The sequence below is a fragment of the Parasteatoda tepidariorum genome, chromosome 11, assembly GCF_982258835.1.
Source record: "Parasteatoda tepidariorum strain Cologne lab strain chromosome 11, Ptep-v5.0, whole genome shotgun sequence".
Classification (NCBI taxonomy): Eukaryota; Metazoa; Arthropoda; class Arachnida; order Araneae; family Theridiidae; genus Parasteatoda; species Parasteatoda tepidariorum.
Window position 1 is genome coordinate 35,733,189 of NC_141765.1, and position 16,946 is coordinate 35,750,134.

The 16,946-nt window shown below is 28.4% G+C and overlaps 2 protein-coding genes across 2 annotated transcripts in view; one reads left to right on the forward strand and one right to left on the reverse strand.

Annotated features, from left to right (window-relative positions):
- The window catches only part of LOC107443692 (uncharacterized), a 121,563-nt gene extending 120,682 nt beyond the window's left edge, over positions 1–881 (reverse strand). Inside the window, exon 1 of the mRNA XM_016057639.4 lies at positions 630–881. Coding sequence (XP_015913125.1) covers positions 630–735 — 106 coding nt within the window. The 5' untranslated portion in view covers positions 736–881. The remainder of the gene's footprint in view (positions 1–629) is intronic.
- The window catches only part of LOC107443698 (glutamate-gated chloride channel), a 126,477-nt gene that overhangs the window by 25,575 nt on the left and 83,956 nt on the right, over positions 1–16,946 (forward strand). The gene's annotated exons all lie outside the window — the stretch shown is intronic.

A 16,946-nucleotide genomic window follows, 5' to 3' on the forward strand; every position in this document is an offset into this window, starting at 1 on the left:
GATTTTTCAGAATTCATTGCTATTATTCAGAATTAAATAGTATTATTCAGACATTAAAGTTTTCAGAATTGAATTTGATCATTATCATAATACTGCTTCCATTTTATCTTAATTCTGCTTCCATTTTCATGTTTAAAAGATTCCTTATAAGTTTTTTTAATCATAATTTCAATAATAAATTCTATTTCCATAAAGAAAAAGCGAAAAAAGTTCTTATTTGCTTCATTTCTGTTTGTTTTGAAAAATAGATCTTCTAAAATGTTTTATTAAGTTATTAAAAAATATTTGCCACTATATTTTTCTTTTATGTGTGAAATAATCATCTATGAGTTAATTGAGTATTCAGAACTTTGTCATAATTTATGTTAGTTTCCCAAAAAAGAAATAAATAATTTTCAGAAATATTTTTCTTTGTTGAGTTTTATGGTTTTAAAATTTTAATTGAAATTCATATTGTTCAGAAACGCCACAACTTGAAGACAGATATGTAGTGAGAATAAGATAAATATCCATATTTTCATTAGCATGTAAGCATAAAATGTTTTGCTTTTAACTACATTTATAATATTTCGTGGGAATTAGAGAAACTTCAGGCATGTTTGTTGGAAAAAATCCATATAAAAACTTACCTGTAGTGGAATTAACATCAAGTGAAGCGCTTTTCAAAATGCAGAAACAGCTGCAAATCAAAATGAAAACAGAAAAATAATATCGACAGAATAAATCAGGTAGCATTGCAATAAAATCAAAATGTGATGACAATGATCACATGACTAAAGCACCAATGAAGGAATTTGGACCAATCTTTTTCCGAACTCTCTTATGAGTTCTTATTCAGTCAGTTTCCGATCTCTTTGTGAAAAGAATTCGTTTGAGAACTCGCCAATTTGGCGATGCTTATCCTGTGCCAAGGCTTAAAGGCGACCAAAATATATCGGTACTGAAGCCTACTTCAAAGTTGTTTTTGAAAACGTTGAGATCTAAATTTCATATTTGAGGGAATATCCAATGATGATATTGACATCTAAGCATTTCACATAGGAAGAAATTATATGAGGGTGATATGCAAATATTTGAGACAGGTTAATATAATAAAGACGAAATAGAATATTGTTAGAATACGCAAAGGTAAACTCCGTTAAGATCACAGACAATTATTTGTGCTAATAATTGCAAAATATGTATCGTAAAATAGAAATTTAAAGTAAAAAGAAATAGAGTACATCCCAGAAAATGATCTCACTACAACTTTCTGTGATTTAAAAAGAAAAAAATAAACTAACCAGAAATGTACCAAGTATTCCGGGTATTATTAGCCAATTGGTAAAATTTTGATTTTTTTTATCACAATGTGCTTTGGAGGATTGAAATGAATGCATGCAAACATTTCTCATTTCTTTTTTTTTGGGGGGGGGGAGGTAAGAAAAATCTTATAAATCTAGTTTTTTTCAGAAAAAATATTGGGAAAAAATGATAAACATTCATTTCTCCGAATAAATTTTAAGACATTTAAATGACTATAAATAGTCAGTCAATATTGAAAATTTCACTGTAAAACCACTTATAACTTTTGAAATGTAAACAAAAAATTTTTTATATTTCATTTATTGGCTTTAAGAAATATTTGTGCACAAAATTTCAACACGATTAGTAAGTACAGTAGTGTGCAGTTGGCTGTTAATATTCACTGTTACCCAAACCTGTTAAGGCATTATATTTGGTTAACTTTTTGTTCCTATAAATATTTTCATACATGCCATATATATTTTCAAAATGAGTTTTAAAGTATTTTCACTAAATGTCATTCTGAAAATTTCTTATATAATAAACTTTTTAATAATGTAACCCATAAATATTTTAGTTTAAGAAAGGAGAAAATTTTATGCTGTCCCAAAACTTTTAGACACTTTATAAAAGATGTAAATTCTAACGGATTATTAAATGTTCAAAATATTTTGACTAATGATGAGGAAGTTTTTTATTTTTTAATATTAGTCCATAAATACGATTTTCCATTCTATAAATATGATTTTTTTGTTGTTGCTGAGGATATTTGTGTACATTAAGCAGAATTATTGTTTAATATACTCAACATTTTCATATTACTTGCTGTCTTCATAAACTTTCTGTCAAATGATTACCCAAGATTTATCTATTTGGTTTAGGTTGGTAGACCGTACAGGGTAGTTCAAAATTAGGATTTCTTTGCTAAGTTGACACTCAGTTATCATTCTCTCTGGCTGTGTGTATGAAAGCTCAAACTTGCTGTGGGGAAATATTTTGTGGCCTGAGTAATTTTCAGTTGATGTTAATAGATAGATTTATAGCGTACCTGCAAAATTTTAAAGTAAAGTTTTGTTTATCTTTTACAAATGAGCTGATTTATCATACGATAAAAAAGAAGCCCAAATCATTACTGACCATCCTCCCCTTCATCATTCCCATTTTACACAGTTTTGTTTTAGAAGATGATGCCATTAATATCTGGATCCAGATGGACCATTTTTAAGTTGGACCACCGAAGTTCTAGCCAGTTTTTAGACAGTAAAAATACCGGTTATTTCTTTAGTTTATTTCCATACTTAGAACAATTTAAATCCATTCTTGAAAATTCTATTTCGAACCGCAACTCTTGATATATGGCTTCCACATACGATGGTCATAATTAAAAGTAAGTGAAAATTAAATGATATTTTTAATTAAAAATTAATGTGAATTACAAAAAATTATTGTTTTTACCAATGTACTATAAGTTTCAGTATGTTCTGGTAATTTCTCTGCCACATGCTGTCATTTGACGTCAACAATTGGGCAGCAATCAACTTGGCAAAAACTGAAAAAGTTGCAAAAAATCTTGATTCACTCGTGGATAAGTCTTAAGTGTCAAAAGAAACTTGCTTAGTTATCCTGTGCATTGTAAAGGCTCAATAACTTATCTCATTTTTTTATTGTGTGTTATGATGCAGAGTTTTTTACACAATTTTATTAGTACAATTTGGAATTTGTTCCCCTGTTCTGAGCTTTTGAAAAAAACGTGTGAATCTCGTTACAGTTGAGAAATTTGTGATTTTTCTACAAATCCTATAAATTCCTATGTTGATCACTGGAATTTGCATCCGAATGTAAAATTATGTCTCATTTTCTTGCATAATAAAAAATTGTTCTCTACGCTTTAAATCGTATAATTCAGTTAAATCTCACATATTTCGTGATCATGCCTTTGCATAAACGCATGCTCATGTTTCGTGAAATCAAGACGATTTGAAGACTAATCTCTGTTCTAGTCATGATGAAGTATTTTGTTGTATTCACAAAATGATATCTCACGGGAAAATTAACTTAGATGAAGGTATGGTTATGGTTTGTTCTTTTATACAATGTAATATGCAATACAACATGCATATACAGCAAAAATTCATGTTTTTTAATCCACTGCCCTTCAGGTGCATTGGATGTTTTGAAAGCTGTTAATTTTAAACTCTATGTATCACCACCCTCTGCCAAATCAGGACAATTCAAACGACTCTAATTCAATTGATCACATAACTTCCAATTATAAATTAAATTTAATATCCCAGAACTATTTGTTCAACAGTATTTTAGATCCTAACTTAACCAGTAATTTTCTCAGAAATCTTGGTTTATTCTATTTAAAAATTTCATTGTCCTCATCAACAGTTCAAAATATCAGTGAAAATTACCTTAAATGTTGACATTAAATGAGAAAGAGTAAACCAGAAGAAAGCGGCTCTTATTTTTGATAACAATGATACTGAAAATATTTTAAAAGAAATTAAAGGCAACAATTACTTAACCCTCTACAACACTGAATACTACAACACTGAAGACATTATAAAGGAAAAAATTTCTGTATCCAGCATTTTCTTAACTATGTAGAGCCTGTCTACCTTTATTTAGGAAGAAACTAAAAAAAATAAAACAACCATCCTGCAGTCAATATTTCCCAATAGCCTAAACCCTAAAAGTACATTTGAAAATGATGCAATTATCGAGATAGGCTCTAGTTGTTGAAGTCTGTTCATATAACATCTATCGAGACATTCAGGAAGGTGAAGTATTTAAAAGAAATGAACTGTTCTGTGAAAACTTAAATTCAATACCCTTAATTTTATATTAAGAAGCTTTTGGAATAGTTATTTCTCTTGGCTCTAAAAAAAAGTGCACAAGGACTTTTCAGCTTACTTTTTTTGACCGATTTGCCTTCCTACTAACGTTGCAATAGTAACAACATTTAGCTGTTGCTCTGAAAATTAGATGATTTTTAATATTTTGGGTGACAAAAGTATTTTTTATATTAAGTCAAGATTTAAAGTTACTGGACATGTTCGGAGTGCTTTGTGCCCTATAGTTGGCGATAATTTGGGTAACATGTGATTGGTGGCTTCGCAGAATATTTTAGTGTCGAGTATGTCTTCCAATTTAGCGAAGCAGCATTAAAGTAGGACTACATTTTACTCATAAGGTCAAAACAAAAGGGAACTATGAAGAAAATATTACTAACACAGAAAATGGCTTATGCTTCAAAGGTATAAAATTCAATGCTATCTTTAATGAATACTTCAACGTTTGGGAGTCAGACTGACCACTTTGCCTTGGTCATGACTTTTTAGAAGGAGTTGCAGCTTATGACATGATATTGTTCGTAGATTACATTTTAAAGATAAAAGAAATGTTTTACAAAAATCTCAACTTCATTCTTCTAAATTTTCAATATGTTGGAACTAATTGACTTGAAATAAACCCAATACTGATGATTAAATAAAAAAAAAGAAGCTTTCCGGTGATACAGCGTAAAATTTTGCTCAAATTTCTGCTCGAAAAAGATTTTCTTTGTCAAAAACTGTATTAATTTTTTTTTGACAATGTGATATTGTGTTAAATATACTTCTTTCCATAATGAATTTAATATACCCTAATGAGTTCAGAACTCAGATATACAGTAAATGAGAACAAATAGTAAACACTGAAATTAGTAAATGTAATACATGTATTAACATACTTTATTCTTTACAGTGTTCTCCAAAGCTTGAGGATTAATAATTTTTCGAAATTAATGCATTTGGATATTTATAAATAAAAAAAAGCAAATTTCCAAGTTTTTCTTTTTATAATTTTACAGTTTAAATAGCTTAAGAAGCTGAATTGGACCTGATTTTCCCGGTTCTCAACAGCTACGATTTAATTTTGTTCATATAAAAAAAGTATCCTAAATCCTCAGTTCAAATCACAGTTTCCAGTTGCCAACTATAAGCTTTTGAGGTGTTTATTTTAAAGGGTGGCATCATTCAACACTAGTTTTCTGCCGTTCCAGTTATTGCTCAATGCTGTTTATATGAATGAAAATATACGAATGAATTACGGTACTGCTCAGACTACGTTACGGTTTAGAAGTACATTGTCTGCGGTTTCGAACTTCTTAAATTACGGTATGTTACATTTTCAGAATTTTCATTCTAAAATTTCACGCAACATAACCGGCAGCAATCTGTGCATTTAATCACTGTAAAGTTTACGGTAAACATCATGTTTTACCGTCACGGTTTTGAAATCGTTTACAACTTGTATGATTATAAAACCACGAATACGAAACTAAACGGTTTTTAACCATTTACAACCAACATGGCTTATAAAGCATTGAAACGAAATTTAACTGGACATTGAAGTTAAGTGTTTCGTTAGATAATGGACATTGGAGAATGCAGGATACAAACTGGGGAGTGCAGGACACAGAAAACCCTTCATGTTCTAAAGAATGGAGAAATATTATGGAGTCAACGCTGGAATTCGTTTCCGACTCCCGTTCTCTGTCAATCACGAGACTGACAGATTTGCCCTCTTGGCTTTAATATGTACGCAGCTTCAAGGAAATATGAGGCTTCATGTGGTGCGCTTGCTTGACTTGGTAATACCGTTTCTGGTTGTTTAACCGTATTAGGTGAAAGCATTTAATAAACGATTTTTTTCACAGTTAAATTTGATTATTATTTCATTTATTTGTCTGTTTTGTTTGAATATGGTATAATAACAATTAAATAAATTGTTATTTAACCATTTTTCTGTGATATTTCCAACAGTGCTAATTTGTGAGTAACTGTGAAAATTTTAACATTACAATTCTGCTTCAGTTTATAGTTTTCTCCCACTCACATCACGGTTCAATACCGTTTATACAATTGAAAGTAACGGAAATTATTACGATTCTGCTAAGACTAAATTACGGTTTAGAAGTATATAATTTAGTAATGCAACTGAAATGTTTACTTTCGAGTTCAATTTTTGTGTGATTCTGAATTATCCTTAATTTATGGACACGAGTGTAATTCACATGCTTTTCTTAAGCCAGAATTTTTTTTTTTTTTTTTTTTTAGAATCTTAATTTAATGTATCTGCAATATTAATACACATGTACAAAAAATGACGAATTTAATTAACATAAAATTTTTTTTTCAACTAAATTTTTCATTTATAACGATAGATAAGTAGAAAACTATGGTTTTGAAAAGTGTTTTAATACTTCATTTTGAAACAAAACTGGATTTTAAATGACGTGCAATACAGTTAGGTTTTTATTAAAAACAAATGCACTAACATTGTGGTTCAGACTCTTAAAAACTTTAAAAAAAAAACTTTGCAATGTGTCGAGCATTAAAGAGTGATACATGTCTTCATTAGAATTTTAATAACGGTTCTCTTATAAGATTTAAAGAACATTTTAGTTAATTCAGCTAATAATACCATCATTCTTTAGACACACCCTTATACCCTTATGAAGTGAGGAATTAGGAGGAAGGAAAAATTACTCCTGTTTTCGGGACAAAAAACGCTGCTTTGACATAAAAGCATCAAGATCACTCACGGGAAGAAAACCAGTAAGGCATGAATAATTAAGGAACTTGAAATTTTAATGAAGTAATTACGAACTAAATTGAAAACCAGACGTTTTTTGTTGCATTTAATTTCCTCATTTATTTTTCTGGATTAATAGCTTTTGTTTGTGTTTTTCCCTAAATGTTTTATGTCATTAAATTGTAAACTAAAATCATATTTTAAAATATTTTTTTTTGCTTTAAACATTTTTTGTGTACTAATTAAATTTCTTCGGAAATGTTCCTGCTTATAAAGAATGCGATAAATTTAATTGGTGCTCCTGTTGTTGTTTAAAAAAATTATTTATTATCGAAACTATAAAGTATCTTTAAAAGATTAAAATATTAGAAAAACAAGTTTTCAACTTTGAACCACAATATCTGTACTTCGAATCATAATTTAGTGCATAAGTTGCTGAAACCTTACTAAGTTGTAAAATTGAACAATGTTTTCGTTCGAAGTTATTCTTGTCATCGTGTAATCAAGTTTAAGACACATTATAGTATGCTTCAACTAGTGCAGAAATAAAAAAGGGATCTAGACAAATATTATTTATTTAATTCTTGTTTTGATTTTGCTATCCAATAAAAATCGATGTGAAATCTCAGATAAAAATAAAAACTCGATTACTTTATAAAAGCGTATTTATATTATTATTAAATTTATATTATTTATCATATTCTATTAATATAAAGAAAAAAAGGAGACCAAGCAAAGTAACATTATGTAACTGTTTTTTTTTTACATGCAATATTTTTTGGAATGGTTGTAAATTATTTATACTTAAGAAGACTAATAAAGATACGTCTTTACTTAAAGTTTGATTTTTTGTTTGAGACTGCATTCTATGTAGAATATTTACTTACAAGCTCAAAACACAATATATATTCTAACACCTAATAGCATATTTCTACATAGTGAAAAAGAATTCTGGTAGTATTACCGTACTGTGTGATTCTGCCATTTTCGGTAAAAAAGGCCATAATTCTGGTACTAAAACCAAAATATACGGTATTTAAGCCTTTCGTTCAGCAATTTTCCCGTTCATATGGTGACGGTTTTACCAGAAATTCCGATTTTCAAAATTGTAGTTCTTATTACCACATATTTAGTAAAAAATACGGAACAGAAAAGTAAATTTAACGGAATAAAGAAATTTAGTCGTGTTTTAAGGTATTATTATAAAATAACCAAATTTTAACACATTTACCAAATTTTATTGAATGTTATAAAACATTATTTACTTTTTAATTTTACAAAAATATTAATAAAAGAGCTTTGGTAATGTTTCCATACAGCCAGAAACAAGGTAAATTTCACCATATTCTAGTATTTTTGACCATACTTTTATTTTAGTGTATTTATTTCAATTGCTAAACTTTTTTCGCTGATTTATTTGTTGATATTGGTTTTTAATTTGAATGAGCAGCATTCTTATTTTATTTTATACTAATATTTAATATCAATATTTCCAATTTCAAACACAATATCTTCTTAGATCTAAAATAGTTTTTAATGTTTAGTGACATATTGACTGTGGTGATTTATAAAAGTTGTGTAATCAGACAAAGGTGAAATGTGTATGTTCAATAAAGCATGAAAATGATAGTTATTAACTTATGAAATATGGAATCGATTCAAGATTCTTCTATCGATTATGTATGGCACACGAGGTGACAGTTATCTAGGAAATATTTTTTCTCCACTTCAGTACAGGATCAGAGCAGAAAAAAAAGAATATGCAAGATACCATTTAGTGAATAATGCTTTTTTTCATTTCCTGCTGAAAATAAATACTCCAGGGTGCAAAAATAAAGACATCAAGCGATTCAAATAAAATTCTAAACAATTAAATTTCAAGTAATTTACAATTTTTTTCTAAATTTCACGTTAAACAAAAAAAAAGAGCTTGAATATTTTATTATTGATATGAAATTTTATTTAAAGAAACTAATTTATTATGTGCAAAAATGATATTTCATTATCCGGATTTTTTATTATTAATTACTTTGCAAATGTTATCCAGCATATGTTTTGCAAGACTTTGAAAGTTGCACCTGAATAAATTTGATATGATCTCTCAAATTTTGCTTTTAAAACCAATTTCAAAGATCATGACAAATTCTCATAAAACTGAACCAAAGCAAAATAACTTTCAAAGGGGTAAAACTTCATTACTTTAATATAAAATGTTGAAAACCTTTTTGTCATTTCCTAGCTATGGACAGCTATGTTAACTAGGTGAAAGAACATCTATTCCCTGTTCAAAACTTCAGCAGTTTAAAACACTTGTTACAGTTGTTAAGCTCAAAATATGAATTCCAGTAAATTGGAGTTGGGCAAAGTGAAAAAAAAAGTCTTTCCACTCTCTAATAATCGAAATTTGGAAATTTGCCCTAAGCGCTGTTTAGCTCTTATAGTCTTAAATTCTAGAAAAATGCTTCATCTGTGTGGGATAGATTTTTGTTACTAGCATGATTTTAGAAAAGGAAAATAAATTTAATCATGATTTTTTATTTTTTATTGTTTTGGTGTTTAACGCTTTCTATTATTTTAAAACGTTTTCGATGTCTTGGATGAGGTATAACTTTATCGAATGTTTAACACTTCAGTTGATCCTAAACAAGAAGTAAAATTTAAGACGTTGCAGTAACGAAATATTAATGGTTTCATAATTATCAAAACCTTTTGAGGAAAATTAGTATGGAATTATAATAAAAATTTTTCTCCTTTGTAGCATTTTTTAGCACATGAAAAAAATTACAATGAATCTCGCCTTGAGGAGGGGTCATATTTTGTTTCAGATCTACTTTCAAAATCTGCTGGAATTTGTAAGTGATAGTATTTAGTAATCGTTTTTAAATGCGATTTTTATCGATTAAACTAGTAAGGGAAGTTCCATGCAATTACATAAAACCTGGTTATATGTCTTATTTTCAATAAAAAATATGGATATTTTCACATAAAACACCTCTATATGTTATATTTTAGTCCATTTTCCGTCTACGATGCAGACGGAATATTTCTTTATCTTTCACTTGTTTAATCAAATTTTTTTTGTCTACTTTCAAGTCAGTTTCTCATGGTTTTAATTTAATAATTCTGACTCACAGAAAAATCTAATGCCGAAATATAAAATTGGCACCCTCAACCATAATAAGGGGTAAGTTTGTTGTAACTTTAATAAAGTGTTAAATTGTGCATCAAGTTTCAATTCGAGTTCCATTGTATCAATAGTATCAATCCATTGCATCAAGTTTGACTGTAATAATTTATAAACTTTTAACAGTTATTTCTATATTTTCAAAATTCTAACGGGAGCAAATTTTATAATTTTAATTGATCTTCAGAGTACTCGATTTGTCCTTAGAATACCCTTGCATTTTTCTTGCCTAATGGATTAACTATCCACTAAACCATCAAGTATGTTAATGTGCAGCAGAAAGCTCTGTAAGTTTTTCCTTATAAGTTATTTATAGTGAACAAAAAAATCAATTTAAACTAAATATATATTTCTTTTAAATGAATATACAAATGAGGATATAGTATTTGTTTGAAAAAAAAAGATAAATGACTAAATGACCTCCTTAAATGACTAAATATTTATTTTTTCTAAGTAGAGCTTCTTTCGTATGGAAAAGACTATTGTACAAGCAAAACAAACAATGTTAAGCAAACTCTCAGACAAATGAGTTTAACGTTGGACCATAATATTTTTATTTTAAACCATAATGCGATGTAGCTTTTTTGCAACCTTAATAAGGTGTTTAATTGAACTATGTTTCAGTTGAAATTGAAACAAAGAATCGTGCAATAAAGTTTAAGAAGTATGTTAATCAGAGTCAACGTGGCACCTTATAAAAGTTGCAGTAAATTTTATGGTTACACACTACGAAACGGTTAACAGGTAAGGAAATCAAATGTTAAAATTTTAACTTTTAACGAAATATAGGTTTTTGGTATAATTACTTTTTTCTTGATTAATGTTCGAAATTGTAATGAAATGTATTACTTTATTATTAACCAACACAGTTAGATTATTCATTCTAAATTATGGTAAAATAACATTCATCAGTCTGTCCATCAAATTTACCATAACATTTATGGTTTGTAAGATTTATTTACCTTTACAGTTTTGAAATTGTTTACAACCGGTAAGGTTAAAGAACCGTAAACACGAAAGTATACGATTTTGTAACCATTTACTACTAGCATGGTTTTAAAACCACAAAAATAAAATTTAACTAAGCATTTTAGTTAGGTTATGTCAGGCTTTTCTTTAGGTTCAATCAGTCATGCTCATCGAGATCAGACGCTCAGTTTATGGAGGGGAAATATAAATTAAGCAAGAAGCATACGAACAGAAATCAACTAGCTTGGCGGTTCCTCAACCTACAGCATGAAAGAATTGAGATGAAAGGTTTTAGGAAGATCATCTCAATCAGTATAAGTCCTAGTACACAGATTAATCCAAAACACCAAATTAAAAAACCAAAAAAAAATGAATGATTCTTAGACCAAATAAATAAATTCACTTCACATACCTGGAAAACATTACAACCAACGAATTATTTGCTAAGCCAGATGATACAGCGAGAGAGAGCGAAGAATTATTTGCTAAGCCATATGATACAGCGAGAGAGAGCGAAGAATTATTTGCTGAGCCATATGATACAGCGAGAGAGAGAGCAAATGAGATGAGGAAGGAAAGAATACTGAAAATTAAGAAACAAAACAGAGACTGCACAGTAGCATACTCAGATTTAATTCAATACCTAACAGAACAGCACTTTCCAACTATTTCAGAATCTGTCAACTACGAAAATAATAGCGATGGTGATCCTGATAAATACCAATAGAAGAAACAAGGGAAAACGTAAGTAATTTAAAGAACAACAAGACGATGATTATTGACCTTATTTGTGATTTTTCCTTAATTTTGAAAACAGTGCACTGGACTTTTTTCTGCATTAAACAGCCATGTAATGCTGATCTATGAGTGAATGAGTATTTCGTATTTTAATTGTCAGAAATCATCGATTGGGGAGTTCTGGGCACTGAAAACTCTTCTTGTGTTGAAGGAATGCAATAAATATTGGGGTTTCAACACTGTGACTTGAACCCCTGTTCAGCCGGTCATAAAATTTACTGATTAACTCTCTCGGCTACAGTTTGTACTCAGAGGCTGTAAACTAAGTAGCTCCATCAGATGGGTCTAGTTGGTGAGGATAAAAGTTTTGCTGTAAAATCTTACTAGGCAAAAACAGTCAATAAACGAATTTTTTTTCAAAAAAAAAGACTATTTTGAATACCACCTTTTTATGGTCATTTGACCTTTTTGGTTAAATATGATTAAATAAATTGTTATTTAACCATATAAATAAATTGTTATTCAACCACGTAAATAAATTGTTATTTAAATATTTTTCCAAGAAATTTCTATACATTTTATGCATTCCATACAATTATTTCTATACATGTATACGTTTTCATATGAATATCTAATTTTTTTAGTTTCTCAGTAATCGAATCTGTTTTTCAATGCCAATTAATATTTTTACACTATTTGTTATTATTAACATTTTTAATGCATATTATTGATTATTCTTTTGCATTTTATCCGGGGTTAGAGCTTTCAAAATGCATTTTCAGATGCATTCTACTCATATAAAGGCTCACGACAGGATGATCCCTCGTCATGCTTGCTATTTAGGAATTAATTACCACCAGAGGAGATATTTTTCATTGATCTATACTGATTCTGGCTTATAGAAGAATATATAAAAGAATACTAACATCGACACTTCTCAAAGATCACTATTTATAAAACCCTAACTCGACCGCTTATCCTGAATTGCTTCTGGTGTTTGACAATTTAAGGCAGCAGAAGATAAACTGCTGAACTTTGAACTGATGAACAGCGAGATCTATAACAAATTTAAAGAACCCAACATCAGCCAAATCATTAAAGCATAGCGTGTAAAATGGCTTGGATACTTGCAAAAATTACAAGACCCTGATCCTAAAAGGGAACTGATTCTTGGCGAACTATCTGGAACCAAGAAAAGAAGTCGCCCAGCCATCGGGTGATTTAACAATGTAGATCTCGGCGTGATAGGTGTCAGAAAATGGAGCACAGTGCCTTTGGATATACAGCGATAGCCGAAGTTGATTGGCACGGCCTTGGCTCGTTCTAAGCTGTTGCACCGAAGAAGAAGTTATCGCTTTGATGAACGGAATTTTACAAGAATTTTATTCATGTTATTTTTTCTGGAATATGAATTGGGTCAAATAAACTCTTTTATTTTAAAGTAAGTCGTATAACTTCCCCTTGTAATATAAAAAAAAAATTGAAGAAAAAAAAGATTAGTTTTCGATTTTTATTAATTTTTAACGACAAAAATTCTTATTGCAAGTATTTGCGAAAATTATTTTTCTCAAAAAATATTCATTGCCATAAAGCAGTTTTCACGAAACGATGGTAGTTTAAGAACTAAATGTTATAGATTTTATTTAAAGCTAAAGTGAAAGTCATCTGTAGTATTTTACTTAAATAATTCTTAAAGCGAAGGCAAATTCATTTAAAGGCACAAAAGCCTCTTTTTTGGCTCGAATCTAAAGATGAGATTATTCATATGGTAATTTCAACAGTCGACTTTGTTGTAAATGAATTTTTCTCACGTATGTTTGCACATCAAATAAGATCAAATTTGCATATTGCGTGAGCAAATGCTTAGAAGAGTTGTTCATATTTTTTTGAATGTTTAGTACATACATTTTTCCAGTATTTGCTATAACTTCATCACAGTATGAATAATAAATTTTATTTTTATGAACAAAAGTATTTTTCAGCATAATGTTTTTAAAAAAAAATATTTGTAAGTATAATTTATAAAAGAAAAAGATTTGCGAAGAAGGAATCAAATTTCAAAATTGTGAGAAAATATTCCATATTCTCGAATTTCATTTCTTCCTCGTAATTTGGATCACCGAAATTTAATTAATATGATGAAGTAATTTTTATTAAAATATTTAATTTGAACTTTTAATTTTAATTTACAAATATTTTTACGACTGAATAATAATAGGAGAGTCTTCTGGGAAATCGTAATGGTTTTCATGCACTAAAGTTTTCAAGCATAAATGAAATTTTAAAGGCAAACCTATTTTAATGACTCCATTAAAAACGAAATCTTTTGATAAAATTTCAATCTCTTTAATACCAACAATATATTTTATTACTAAAAATTCTTGAGACTGTTATTATTTAAATGTAATTACAGGTGGTATTTAGTATCCTTGTTAAGATAGATAGTTTTGGATTTATTAGTTGTAAAATGATTATTATTTTTACTTTTTAATATCTCACTCTGTTTTTTTTGTTGTAAATGCGGTTCATAAAATGTCCATTGTACTTACTATGTAAGTGAAGAACTGTTATTCTAAGTGTTCTTCTGTTTGAAAACTTATGATACAATCGGCGGTATATGATAGAGAAAGAGGTTTCTGATATAATCTCAATTTCGGCGATAGTTACATTGCTTGCTCAAGGAATGTGAATTTATTTACTTGCAATATTATGATATGGATATAAATGAAAGCATATGTGACAAGGTGATACTGAAACTAAAAAATAAAGTAACTCAATGGCGAAATATGCGTTGGTGTCCAAGAACATCAAAACATCAAAATAATAAATACTAATGACTCCTATTCACTTTGTTAAAAAGAATAATTGCAAGTCATTGTCCCACTAATCCATAGAATGCAGAAAACAAAAAATTTAAAATGGTTATAGTATAATATTTTATAAATAGATATTTACATAAAATTGTCTGCATACTAATGTAACTGTAACTAAGTTCTAAACTATAAGCTAATACAAAGTTATAAAATGCTAAATTAAATTACCGACCTAATTTTTTGCATTTGGGCAAGTTAGTGTACAAATTTCCCTTCATTAAATAACTTTCCTTTCAAGAAACAACCTTCTTTTCTAGAAATAATTCTTGTGTAAAACAGTAAGAGATGGTTGCAAAAAGTGATAGGAAATAAAATACTGATTAAATATAGATAAAAAATGCTAGTATTTTGTATTGTACAAACTCATTTCAAACATTTATCAACACAATTTTATTTGATTTAGGACCAGACATGATCATTTGCCTATACAGGTTGTTCCTTAACTATGATCTAAGTTATACTTTTTTAGAATCCTTATAAAAAATGAAAGACAAGTTATATATTGAAGGTCTCAAATTAATATTTAAACGAGGAAAAACGAAATTTTTTTTATCAAGAACTAAGGAATCGCTATGAGAGAAGTGTGGTTTTAAAACATCAAAACCTTTGTGATAACTTGAGTAAATGAAGAAAATTTAAAATGAGATTTTTGGAAGTTTATCAGATAATTTTTGAACTTACTTCAGATTGGACAGATTTCGTTTCGATTTCATTTCTCAGAAGTTTAAATATTAATTTGAGATTCTTAATGTTTGGTACCATAATAACCGCTAATAATAATTATTATTATTATTATTGGTTATTATGGAACAACTCCTTCAATGCTATTGCTATGCGTAAATGTGAAATAGCAGCCTTTACAATAGTTCTATACCCAAAGCTATAGTTTTATACAGCAAACTTTAAAAAAGCTTTCGTTGGTTGAAAAATTATAAAATTAAAATTTAAATTACATTTCTTACTGTTTTAAGGAAATTTATTTTATTTATTTTCATTAACAAGCATCATCATTTATATTTTCTTTGTTTTGCCGTAGGATACGATCCAAAAAACGTTTTCTAGTTCTTTGTTTTGTCAAGATATGCTTTTTCAACTATTCTTTAAAATCCTTCATTTATTTAAAGCTGAACGAATGAATCGATTTTTTCTTTTATTTCTACAATGCTTGAAAAGAAGTTAGTTTTAAATCGAATATAAAAAGAAACGTCCCATTCATTTCTTACATCTCATTCGTCTTGAGTTAAACGGAAAGTGGCATTAGCAGTCGATGTCGATATTTAGCCTCTTAAAAATGGAAGATATATTTTTTTAAAAAAGAAATGTTGTATCAACTGACAAAAAGATTTATTTCAGTCCTTTGTCTAGAAACTGTTTCACTTAAAACATTTAAATTCTTATAGTAATGTTTGATTTGTTTTGCTGTTAGGAAAAACTGTGTGATGTTTTGAACAGCAAATAAATGACACTTGTTTCCTTTAAATTCTTTTTTTAAGAAATAAGGAAACCGTTAAAATTTTAAAATTGAAAAAAGAAATTTTTAAAGAAATAATTTTTCTTTTTATAATCTTGTTTAAACTGACAAAAGGTTTTACCGTTTCTTGTTTAGAAGCTGTTTCACTTAAAATATTTAAGTTCTTGGAGTAATGATTGATTTGTTTTGATAATAGGAAAATTGAGTGAGGTTTCTGAAGACAAATAAATGACACTTGTTTCTTTTGCACTTTTTTCATGAAATAAATAGTCCGTTAATTTTTTTTAAAGAATTTATCATATTTTTTATAATGTTGCTTTAACTAACAAAACAAATTATTTCAGTACTTTGTCTAGCAGCTGTTTCACTTAAAACATTTAAATTTCATAGAGTAATGTTTGTTTTTTTGATGTTAAACAAATCGTGAGACGCTTTGGACAATGAAACTTGTTTGTTTTGAATTTTTTTTATGAAATAAAGAGACATTTAAGTTTTAAAATAGAAAAAAGAAATTTTTGAAGAATTAAAGTTTCTTTTTATAATGTTTTTAAACTGACAAAAAGTTTTACACTCCCTTGTTTAGATGCTGTCTCACTTAAAATATTTAAATTCTTGGAGTAATGTTTGATTTGTTTTGATGTTAAGAAAATTTAGAGAGGTTTCTAACAACAAATAAATGACCCTTGTTTCTTTTAAACTTTTTTATGAAAAAAATAGTCTGTTAAAATTGTTTTGAAGAATTAATATTTTTTTGCAATGTGGCTTCGACTGACAAAACAAATTATTTCAGTCCTTTGTCTAGAAGAAAACATTAAAATTCCTTAGAGTAATGTTTGATATTTTT